Source organism: Acanthaster planci, linkage group LG20, assembly GCF_054643075.1.
Source record: "Acanthaster planci isolate LZ-2023a linkage group LG20, COTS_SCS, whole genome shotgun sequence".
Lineage (NCBI taxonomy): Eukaryota > Metazoa > Echinodermata > Asteroidea > Valvatida > Acanthasteridae > Acanthaster > Acanthaster planci.
This window is the reverse complement of record NC_141796.1, coordinates 1,227,959-1,239,996: the sequence shown is the minus strand read 5'-3', so window position 1 is coordinate 1,239,996 and position 12,038 is coordinate 1,227,959. Positions and strand designations below refer to the sequence as shown.

The 12,038-nt window shown below is 42.1% G+C and overlaps 2 protein-coding genes across 8 annotated transcripts in view; one reads left to right on the top strand and one right to left on the bottom strand.

The window, feature by feature from the left end:
- Positions 1 to 5,438, bottom strand: part of apaf1 (apoptotic peptidase activating factor 1) — a 24,989-nt gene extending 19,551 nt beyond the window's left edge. The window contains exons 1-6 of one of the 2 annotated variants that reach the window (XM_022227989.2): positions 5,304 to 5,438; positions 4,438 to 4,625; positions 3,644 to 3,836; positions 2,875 to 3,072; positions 2,302 to 2,476; positions 29 to 141 (exon numbers count right to left, since the gene is read on the bottom strand). In XM_022227989.2, the coding sequence (XP_022083681.2) occupies positions 29 to 141; positions 2,302 to 2,476; positions 2,875 to 3,072; positions 3,644 to 3,836; positions 4,438 to 4,587 (829 nt within the window). In that variant the 5' untranslated portion in view covers positions 4,588 to 4,625; positions 5,304 to 5,438. Of the gene's footprint in view, positions 1 to 28; positions 142 to 2,301; positions 2,477 to 2,874; positions 3,073 to 3,643; positions 3,837 to 4,437; positions 4,626 to 4,848; positions 5,107 to 5,303 lie in introns of those variants that run through there. The other variant, XM_022227990.2, reaches the window with a different exon arrangement.
- LOC110975471 (dnaJ homolog subfamily C member 24-like) lies at positions 5,100 to 12,038 on the top strand. 6 transcript variants are annotated; one of them, XM_087130820.1, is made up of 6 exons: positions 5,100 to 5,276; positions 6,460 to 6,918; positions 7,198 to 7,351; positions 8,027 to 8,165; positions 8,535 to 8,603; positions 9,324 to 12,038. In XM_087130820.1, exons 2-6 carry the CDS (start codon positions 6,851 to 6,853, stop codon positions 9,494 to 9,496), a joined length of 603 nt encoding a protein of 200 aa, XP_086986946.1. In that variant the 5' UTR covers positions 5,100 to 5,276; positions 6,460 to 6,850; the 3' UTR covers positions 9,497 to 12,038. The 6 variants fall into 6 exon arrangements, with proteins under 6 accessions (XP_086986946.1, XP_022083695.2, XP_086986945.1 ...); XM_022228003.2 differs by having other exon boundaries at positions 6,456 to 6,918; XM_087130819.1 differs by having other exon boundaries at positions 5,100 to 5,385; positions 6,456 to 6,918.

Below are 12,038 nucleotides of genomic sequence, written 5' to 3'. Positions count from 1 at the left end.
ATTGTTTCTATATTTTCAGACTTCTTACTTGAAATGGTATCTACAACGCTTTTGTCCCTGGTAGTTACTAGAACTCTACACTGAACGTCAAATATCCGAGCAACCTTGGTTGACCAAATGTCATCCAAAATGAGCAGAGACCTAAAACAAAACAAAACAAAACAAAACAAAATTCAAAGGAAAATAGAGCATTTTTATCAATTTTAAAATAATTTGCCCGAGGTCATTAGTTTGATTTGGTGCAATTTGATTAACTGGGAAAGAATTTGCTTTTTATATTTCAACACTTTCATGACTGGAGTCTGCCTCAAGTCCAAAAGCTTTCACTTACTTGAAGTTGATACCAGTGAATCGGAGTATACTAGAAATGGCCATAAATCGCAGAAGTTTTACAGGCTGCCAGCCTATGAGAAGTTATTGATTAAAACTGCCATATCTAAAAAAAGGTTTCTTTTACGAGTGTTGAGTGCTTGAACTCCTGCTTTTTGCTAACAAGGCCTGCTTTGCAAAATAAAAAGACCCTAAGGGATTGCAGCTTAGGGCATTTAATGAAATCCAGGCAGATACTGTTTGTGGTTTTAACATGCATCTTGCATGATTAGGTTGCCACTAAAATGTTTTGGCCACGGAGCTTTACAATGCCAGTACTGCAGAGCCCAACATGTACATGTGCAGCTCAACCTTGTGAATAAGAGGTCATGCGGATGTGGCAGGTAACCTTGTTATATACAGGAACCTTGTATTATTAGGAATGAAATCAATGAAGACATATGAGTGGGACTTATTTACATGATCAATGTCCTCGCTATTTCAGTGCAGTGAAACCACGTTTGGGATGGTCTTTTGCAACACAGGCAACCCACAGTGGCCACATTTGCCAAACCATGGCAACCTTATTTGCAAAGGCACCTCTATTAAAACCAGGGATGCAACTTGGACTTTAACAAAATACGACGTAATTCCAATCTTTACCAGACGTGCATTTTTTTGAGGAAATCAGCCGATCCAAGGAAAGTTGCATGCCTGATATACATGTACACTGACAGTCAATCCTGCAATTCCAATATGATTTTACATATCAGTACACCTGGGGGGGGGGGCTTGGTGGGTTGGCAAGGTTTGACCGTACAAGTCTGTGTACATCTGTTCAACCTTCTGATGCCCGTTTTGGCAGTGTTGCAACTTCTTTCTTCAACATGTTCAAGGATAAAGGTGAGAAGCGGCTAAATACATGAATGTGTCATAGATATGTACATGTAGATCCAGGGATCTTTGTACCAAAAAAATCAGGATGCTGGTAACATTATCAATGCTGCAAACCTTGCAGGGGTTTCAGTTACTTAAAAGGATCAATGATTTCCTTTATCAGGAAATCCTTTAACCCCATTTCAACGACAGGAACAACACGGAACATCAAAAAGCACTTTAATCGTGCCATCATGTGGTTCATGCAATATGAAGACAGGAAAAAAGAAATGACATTGACAAAATTCACCATTTCAGTTGAGAATTTCAATTAAGAAGACCACCAGCTCGAATGGAATTTTGCACAGAACTTGTTCAATTCCAGTTTTTAGTATCATCTCCACATGCCTATGTGAAGTTTACCTAAACTCCCGAGAGAAAATATCCACAGGTTTTATAGGATATTACACCCACATGTACCTGTACAACATTTAACATTTATTTCTCATATTTTTGCATTAAGTAGTGGACACACGATGGGTCCTGTTAATAGTCCCCTTGCCTGGTGTTTATTCATCACACTGCACGGGCTAAAGAATCCACAAGTGAAATTTGTTGCTTTTTTGCTTCACTCAGCAGAACTCTTGTTTTGTCTGTGTAGTATCTGGTTGCATTTTCAAGGGTTCTTGTTTCAGCTGTGTTGCATTCAGCATGAATTTATTTTCCATTTTAACAGGGTCCTGTTTTCAAGTGTCTGATGTTGTTGCATTTAGCAGGGTTCTACTTTCAGCGTGTCTGATGTTGCTGCATTTAGCAGCGTTCTACTTTCAGCGTGTCTGATGTTGTTGCATTTAGCAGGGTTCTACTTTGCATTTAGCAGGGTTCTACTTTCAGGTGTGTCTAATTTTGTTGCATTTAGCAGGGTTCTACTTTCAGCGTGTCTGATGTTGTTGCATTTAGCAGGGTTCTACTTTGCATTTAGCAGGGTTCTACTTTGTATTTAGCAGGGTTCTACTTTGCATTTAGCAAGGTTCTACTTTCAGGTGTGTCTAATATTGTTGAACTACCAAGAAAGAGCTAAACAGGATTGGGTTTAAGACCCCTGAAAAAACCTACCTTGGGTGTTGCTCCACGAGCACCAATCGCAGCCTGTCCTTGGCCTCCTCCAAGTTGAGTGGGGGTGGGCGGGACTCCTGGTCCAGTCGGGCACAGAGGTTCTGAAGCTTGGTCAGCAGCTTGGATTTGTCGATGTTGCTGATGGCCACCCAAAACACACCTCCGGGAAAGACCTCTGCAATCGACCAGGAACTCTGGTTACTGAACAAGGGACAGGATTGTTTGGGTCTATTGCCGAGGTTAGCATTTGGATTGGGTTTGATTTCCATCTTTGGGTTTTCCCCTGGATAAATTTGTGACCAGCTCTGCAAAAATTAGTCGCATTTCGCCAGAACCACATTTGAGTTTGAGTTTGTATTAGATTGAGGAATTAAAGCTCTTTGTTTTGATGTGTCACTCGGTTTGGTATGACGAAAATGGACGCTTTTAAAATGTTGAGGATTCCTATTGCTTAAACACTGCAAAGATTCTTTCAGCGGCAAATTTTTTGTGACGTCAAACTTTGCTGCACCTTCGCATTCACATGAAGTACAAAACGGCCTTTAGTAAATGATTAAAATGACAAGAGCTCACTTGTGAGGATCTTGGAGTTGCGGACAGCTTCGGCGGCCAGCACAGACTTGCCAATGCCCCCCATGCCGTGTACTAGCACCCAGCCAATCTTGTCTTGCAGCTGGAAGAGTGCCTCACGGATTTCCCGCACTTTGTCCATGCGGGACATGAAGACAGCCGGCCGGGGTGGGACTCCGCCGCGCGTCATGACAATTTGAACTGAAGCAAAATGAACAAAATGCAAACCAGTGATGTCTTTCATAAAATCTTTCCTGTTTATACTTGACATTATCAATGTTCTTGTTTATGTACATGTAAATATTGCATTTTAGCCTTAAAAGCCAAGTTATCAAAGTGCTTACAAAGGTTAAAAAGAAAACAGAATGCATGACAAAACAATTAAAAACATGACATGAAAAATGCATTACTCATAAAACTTAAAAGGTCAATGAAATAATTTTTGTCAATCCTTCAAATTTTGATCTCTTGTTTTCAAGATTACTTTGGTGCCTCTTTTATGTAGATGAGATATTCACATTCATGGGGAAAACTGTGATGTCATCCATGGACAAAACGCTTAATGTTACACTGATTTGTGCATGAAAAAAGCTGGAATCTTTCATATTTGGCCAGACTGAGTTTCCTTTTCCTTTGTGACTGATAAGTGCACATTGATCAAGTAAGGAGACAGCTTTTCTAACAATGTTTTTGGTAAGCAAATTTTGGTTTCAAAATTTCAATCAGTACATTTTGATTTTAGAAGATGTAGAGTCGTGCCAACGTAATGTACCTTCCTCCTCAGATAAAATATCCGGCGACATCCCCGGAGTGAGGGGAACGCCGTCCACGGTCACGCCATCTTCCAGAAGGATAGCCAGGTGTTTGTGTCTTTCCCTCAGGGCCTTGTGCAGGTTATTGTAGGCCTGTTGGCCCTTGGTTGCGATGATGTCCAGGAGTTTGGTTGCTTTGCGCCGCCTCGTAACCTTTGGAAAATGATGCATCCAGAAATCAAAAACTGTCTGAAAAAAAAGTCTCTAGTTTCTGGTCAGCGTGCATTTCACTGTAGATCTACAAAAAAATTTTTCATTTGGTATATGTCCAAAAGCTGCCAAAATTGCTAAATGAAGCGAAATACTGCTACTGCGTAATTTTTACGTGTTTTTGATATGATACGGTCAAGTACAGCAATATGTACAGTAAAGGAGTCCCTTAAAGGCTCTAATTCCCCACACATGTACCGGTAATCAGGCACTCTTTTTCAGATGACGTCATTTCTGTATTATACATTGACATCTGGGAACCAAACAAACGAGGTTGTCTTGCGTCCTGTGTACATGTACACAAAATCACTAAGGGGCAGCGCGGACATCCGTGATTCTCTCAAATGGCAGGTACCGTTCCGGTGAAAACAGTGACTATAGTGACGTACCCAATCTTTTCTTTGATCAGTACGTACGTGCATGCTCATTGTTGCCGTTTTCATCGCTACGGTGTGGTTGCTACCTGCAATTTTGTGAATGGATTTTGGATGTCCCCACTACCCCACACTGGTTCCAAATTACAGCCCCCCCTTTGCCTTCATACCTCGGCACCAATCAACTCAGACTCCTCTAAACTGATACTGAGATCGGAAATCAACAGGTCCAGCACATAATCCACCGTTAGGTCCTGCGCGATGGATGCACGGTGCACCAGAAGATTGCTCCGAGCGCGCTCACTCAGGACAGTCGTCATGGTGATGGTAGGGCTACATTAAGTTCCTGTGATATTGTCTGTGTATACCAAAAATATTTAAACGCATTTAACAGGAAAAAAATGTAAACTTCCGATACACAATTTTGCTCGTGAGTGCAGCAATTGGAAGAGCAGATGAATGTGATGCGTGTGACTGGTTTCAATTTCGATCAAATTGTCCTTCTGTCATGTCTGGACCGTAAACCTTTTGAACTCTTAGTCTTAAGCTTATCTTTTTCCCTGCTAAATTTGACGTTTTACTTTTAGGACAAATGATCATTTCTGATGATTGAGATATCCCCATTGACCACTAGGGGAGAAATAGGGATGTCCATAGATGGAACTCTTCCCGGATTGTTTCATTCACTGTTTGCTCCAAAAGAAAATCCTGCACTGCAGCATACATGGCATATTGCATGGGCAACCACTTCCGTCTTTCATTGGTAACCTGCAAAGAAACCGAAACGTAAAGGCAAAGTCGCTGGACGTACCGTTTACCAGCGAGAAACAGCGGCAGCGTATCGACATGATCGACTACCATTGACCTTTACTGGCATTGCCCTTGAAGAAAAACGACTTTGTGTGCCCTCTAAATCTGGAAAAACCCCAGGGCCGAGGCTTATTCGAAATGATTGCGTCGTTAGCAAATGCCAAACTGACATACTTTAGCCCGACTGTGTAGAAATAAGGTATGGTAATCGTGAACATTCACTCACCTCAATTTGACATCGCTGACGCTCACTGTGCGCATGAAATTCTGTGCGAGTTATATTGGTCTGTTTCCCAGACGCATTTCAGGTAGGGTTCCGTTGGTTCGGTGGATGGTGTTCGATTTTTAAATAAATAGTCTGGTTCTGTTTTCCTGAGGTACGGTACGTACATGTAGTGTACGTGCACGTGCCGAGGCCTGCTGTGAGTACTGTACCAGAATCCGGCGCGGTTTGCTTTCTTATATTCATAATATCATTGTTTTTGAAACGGCAGTGTGTTATTGATGATTGAACATTGTAACTACGAAGTTCACTCGTAAAGAGTCACCCCAGTCTCGGCAATGCAGATCATCTCTTGCAATAATGTTGGGAAATTGGGGGGGGGGGGAGATGTGCTTGATCAGGCCGATGAGCCGAGCCATGGAGCAAGCAAAGTCTCAGAATTATGGTACACCAGGCAGGGGCAACCTGCTTACGATGACTGCATTTCCTGACCTCTTTGCCAGCCCCTGGAAAAAAAGGAAAATGTTCCATACGTGATCACATATGTGTATGTCCCAAAAAAGTAAAATTCAGCTGAGAAAATTCTGGAGCATTTATGATTATTTTCAGGCAATTGTCGTGATTTGTGCACAGGGGCACCAAGTGTTGTTAGAGAAGTCTTTTCAGACTAAGTGCTTTCTATCCGGGTTTGTTGATGGAAAAGCCAGCCGGGTTTTTCCAAGATCGTGAAAATCATTATTGTGTGCCTTTTTATCTCGCATGTTTAAAACGTTAATCACTTTATTTTTAAAGATATGGTAGAAAATCAAAATAGAAACATGAAAGAAGTGGGTGGAAAAAATTAAGTCAGCATATGCGAGAATTACAGTACGTAATTGCGTACTTGTATCTGACCAGTTCTTTGTTTTTTTAGAAAATAAAACTCATAGAATTTGACTTTGTAGGGCAGAGGGTCATGCGGATGAGGCATTAGATGATATGGAATGGGGATTTTTTTTTCTAAATTGGACCCTCTTTACATCACCGCTATCATCATGTACTCTCTTAGTAACAGCATTTAGATGTAGGCTTGTGGGTACACCATGGAATGAATCTATTAGAAGAGGTGTGGTTCTTCAAAGAACTGGTGAGTGTTAATGTGACGTTTTTATATAGCCAGGATGTTCTGACCGTCCTCTGGAGAGTGTGCTGGACTTAAGTGGGAAGCTAGGTTATAAAGGTAATCCGGAAGCATTGGAGCGTGAAACGGGATTTACAGAATGTGTGACTGCTATGCGTGCACTGGGGCATGAAGGTGTTGGATCCTGTGGTGGCGCTTGGAGGCAGAATTGGGGGAAACCTTGGGTTTCGGGTATAGGGGACCCTACTGCCCGGAGGTGGGAGTCGTCTTGGAGTGCTAGCAGTGGACACCAGCAGTCGCTGAGCTTGAAACTGATGTCTTTTGGGGGTGGTGTTGTGCTGAAAAATTGTGATGGCTTCACCACATTGAAGCTAACCATGATGTTGATGGGTTGGAGTGACAGACTTCTTGTGAGCTCCACGAACTGGGTATGGTGAGGTGTGTTGCCCACCGGGGGCTGGAGGATGCGGGTCAGAAAACAGGCAGTCTCTTAAGCAGGTGAGTCCCTTGATGACACGATGGGACGCAGGGGAATATCCGGCTTGTGAATCTTGAGGTTACCACGGCGTTAGGATCGCCTATATACCCGAAGCCCCCAAACCCCCATCGACACAGTATGTCTACTATACCTGGGCCCCACTTCCCACCAACTCAGCAGTATCCTTTAAACTTGCCCAAACTTGATGTTTTGAAAAACTGCATGCACTGATCATGAAGCAGATGTACTGTGGGTCTGTAGTCTTTAGTAATTCGTTAGTTCTGCTGTTTTATTCATAGATTACCATTAAGGGGGAATTGGTCTGATAGTGCCTTTGATGAAGATGGTGAAAACTTCATGATGACCTCAGAAGGGCTGTACGACATTCTTGGAGCAGCACAGGATGCCTCCTCGCAAGAGCTCAAGTCTTGTTACCAGAGGGCAGTACTTAAGGTAGTGAGGGCTTTTTTGACAAAACAACTCCAACCTGTACAATGCTGTCTAGGTTTCCTAATTGTTACCAACCCTGTAAAATGGGATCCCATTTAGGTTTTGAAGCCTTCTGTGTACGCATTTGACAGGTACATTAAGCTGATTCTACATGTAGTAAATTTTCACTGTACGTTCCTGATGGCTCCCATTAAATGGCAGAAATTACTGTGTTTGGATTTCTACGAAGGGCCTCACAAAAGAGTGACTCCATACAGTAGTTTTTTGCTTACCGCCATCGGTAAGGGTTACTGCGAATGGCCTCTGAAAGTATTACCGTGGTAACCATATTTGCCTATCTGTTGCAAAAATCAGAGTTTAGGTTGATATTGTTTTCGATTGTTTTGATGTCACAGAAGAGATGTCATAAGACTGGACATGTTTAAGACCGTTTACAAGGCTAGTCACAAGTAACAGGGTGGCCAATGACAAGGGAATGCTTTAGAGTTCATTTGAATTGCTTATGACTTGAATTCAGACCGGAGGTCTTGTGTTGGTCTAATGATGGTGTTGTGGTGTCTTGAGATGGTCATAAGAGGTAGTACAGCACTGTTCATGTTCTATCTCTTCAGACCTAACCTCAAGTAGGAGTTGATAGAGTTCATGTAATTTTGAAGTGTTCAGTTGTCCATGTCCTAGTGCCATCCTGACAAGCTGCCCCCAACGTGCAGTGAGGCAGAGCGGGCAGCAGCATTACAGCGATTTCACCTGGTAGACACAGCTTGGAGGACGCTTGGTGACGAGGCCAGCAGGAAGGAATATGATGCGAGGCAGACAGGTACAAAGGTTGAAGCCAGGTTTCCAGTTGGTTGTTGATCATTGCCAGCACGCAATGTTCAACACGCCGATAGTTGCAAAAGAGACACTTGTGATGTCCTGGGCCCGTCAGAGAGTCTAGTTGGCACAGTGGTTCCTTCCTATAGTCGCTCACCTTTGATTCGTTGCTTAGACCACGTGTTGATCGGATGTCATTCCCTACCCCATTCTCCAGATTTTGCCCAGAATGTTCTCCAGGGGTTTTCCTCCTGCCTCTGTAAAAGAAACTGTAACTGCGCTTTAAGTACATGTATCTTCTAAGACATCAGAGCCAGTATCAAATTTAAAGATCTGTCAACATTTTAACCAGTAACTTGTGATTGAATTGCAGAGAAAGAAATGAGGAAGCTATGGCCTCTAAATGAGAAGGTCAATGTAGACGAGATGGATTGGCAAGAAGGTATGCAGTTTTCCTGTTGAACATTTATTCACCTAAGCGTTTTCAAGTAAAGGTAAAAGTGAAGAAATCTAAGTTTGACTCAGTTCAAAGTCTGAACACACAAAGAGACATACAAAAGTCTGTTTACAAACCAATAATGTGTGAACAAAGTGCAGAACAAGTTGTGAAATGCCCCCAAGTGAACAGCGTATTTCAATACAACCGTTTCATCAGACCATGGCATGCTTTTACCATCGCACAGTTTCCTGACTCAGTTTACAGCATACCCTCTCGATATAGAGAACCTTTAAAGTGATATTCTTTTCTCTTTTTTTGCGTTTTTTTTTTGGGGGGGGGGCATGGAGCTTAACCTTTGCACATACCTTGTAGATCCTTCAAAATCCAAATGTGGGATTGATACACTTTGCAGGATTCAAGACACTCTGATCCTAATGTGATTTGTGAACCGAGAAACGATGCTCCCTTAAAAGTAAAAGCACAGTTAATATACTTAGCCTGTTGGTTTCCTGTAGAGTGGAGGATTTTGCAGGATTGAAGAATGCACAGCCCAGCCACTGTCTGGGGCTTGATGTCCCTTGAAAGTTGAAGTACAAAGAATTTACCGTTGTTTCCTATGAAATGCAGGTTTTGTACGATTCAGGAAGGTTCGTAGTAGTAATGCCTTGAGAGTGAAGATGAAACCGATGCCTTTTTCCATTCCTTGACCTTTGTGCTTTGCAGATGAGGAAGTATATAGCTACAGCTGTCGATGCGGCGGTGAATACTTAGTTACTGACAAGGACATTGACCAGAATGTCTTTATCGTCGGTTGTAACACTTGCACGTTAAGTATAGAGTTGGTGCAAGGTGGCTCTTCAGAAGTCCAAACGGGAAGCAGTGTGCAGCCAACGTGACATCTTGACGACTTTTAGTCTGAGAAAAGTCCCAAAATGTAGTTTGGGCAGCGTGTTTATCTACTTTGTGGATCCCTACACCAAACTTCTATTCACTCAGTATTCTGAGTGCGAAGCACAACAGAGAAGACTGTAAATTTTAAGGATTGAGGCTTGCAAATGCCGTCGCTTCTAGACTGGTACCATTTTCCTCATTTTGAAACATGGAATATATCTGAGAGTCTGGAAACCGACGTTTTTGTCATTTTTCATGACTTCAAATAACGAAGGTGTTCGTTAATTGAAGTCAAGAATTGAACATCTGTTTTTAGACGTTGTTTAAAATACTTGGTATATGATAAAAAAAACAGTCGGGCCATTTTTTGGTAAGGGGGGAAACGGTAGTCGAGGCATTGATCAAAGCAAATATGACTTACATCTTGGAAGCAGATCCAGTTAGATTGGAGGCTGCTTGAGGCTAGGGCGTAGCGTGTTTAGTATCTGACATATGCAGTTCATTACCTTTGTACCACGTGGAAATAGTGTACGAGTATATCTACCATAAAACACCGGAGTGTAAACTGTATTTCTTTGTGAATGGCGAGATGTAATAGTTTCTGACAGATATGCAAAAGGGTTATAAAGAAAAACATAAGGAAAGAATCCCCATACACCACTTCTATAAAAGGATGGACAACAACCTTAACTCTATCACAGGTCGTATGCAGTAGGCGTACATCTCCAATGGTGTTTATCATACATGTAGTACGCCTACGTGAGAGGAACCTATACAGTTATACATGTATACTTAAAGCTGTGAAACCAGGCTTTGGTTTCTCGAACGATTTCCGTTTCTCTCCGGTAATCTCTCAGTTGCAGGACCAGTGATGATTATTTCCCCATTTCGATATTTGTATCACCCAATCAGACTTTCCACCGCCGTTAAATGAGAACGAGGCGTTTACTGTGCCAAATAGTCCTAACATGGAAGAAATTTATTATCGTATTATGTGATATATGTGCTAACCTAACAAGCAGGTCCATTGTATGACGCGAGTACCCTTCAATTAAATTAACGTCTTCGCTACAAATTTGGGAAAGAGATTAAACAACCTTCGAAAAATCATCTTCCCTATGAAGGAAACAAACTTAAAAAAAAGGGACAAGCAAAGGATACAACTTTATCCGTGATTCTAATCACGGACATCCCTCCTGCACTTCCCTTCCCCTACCATGTGATCCACGTAAGCCTCTTCTTTTGTGTCCACGCCCCTGCATAATGCTGATAGTGCCGTTTCATAATCCAGGTGCGTATTATAATATAACACCGGCTTGATTCATAAATGGGTATTTTTATAAAGGCCTTCCTGGTAAACAGCTGTTAACCACTAATAGTGGGCAGTCAGAATGGGAAAGGAAGCAGTGGCAGATAGGTGCTTGTCTGTACCATCGAAACAGCATCTTGTGAGCTTTTCTGCACCACAGGGTATGCTGGACTCATCAAAAATCCTCGTGCTAGGTTGACTGTACGCTTTATTTATTATGATTTTTGTCAAAGAAAATGTAACATCGTCAAACTGCTCGAATCAAGCAAGGGGATGTGTTTGCTCCTTCGCCACGCCCGGCCGACGCCCAAAGTGATGTCGGCCCAGTTGGTCAGCCTGTAGTGACGAAATTAATGCTTGCGTAAGATGTCTGCTTCATTCAGCTTCTCAAACTTGGATTCGCCATCCACTATTCAAGGCGTAGTTGATTTTCATGCCTTTATCAAGTTTTCCGTTGAGATCATCCACAATAGCCGTACGAGTTTCATTATCCCTCAAATACAGGTAACTTGACAGAAACACCTACGTGTATTTGTCGAAAAGGTCTTGCTTGACTGCTCAGAGGGTCTTTCTGTTTGCCTTCTGCATGGCTTGATCTTCATCCATGCCTTTGTTGACGTACCAGTCTTTTGTATCCCTCATCCCCCTATTTGTTTCTTTGGCTTCAGCCAGTCAATCTTCGTAGGTGGCATTGTCTTCCAGTTCTTAACTGTCTTCGTTCGAGGTTTTGTCATCAGCCTCAACAGGTTCCGAATCATTGTTAATTCCATTCATGTCTGATTCTTCCTCAGCGAGGATATTTTTCTCTCTAGATTAGACTTCCGTCCAAAACCGTTGTCACACTGGTGAAAAACCAGGGCTTGAATGCATAAATAACATTCATGTTGATCCTTGGAAGGATGACATTTAAATGACACGAAACAAACGAAATTGGTCAGTATAGGATGTATATACATAGACATGTATTTCACTGCTCGTGACTTGCTTATTTCATTGCATATAACTCATACCTCTCGCCAAATGAGTGGCAAAAAATGATGATTGGCCACTGAGGTATAAGAGTTACAGCTCAGTCAAATCCTCGTCAAATCCTTTAAAGGAACACAATCACATAGAGTTTAACTGTAAATGAACAATAAAACGCAACAATAAAAAGAGCAAAATAAACAGTAAGAAGAGTAAAATAAAGAGTGAAACGGGTAAACGAGCAAGGCAAATGAGTAAAAGAGCTAAACTGA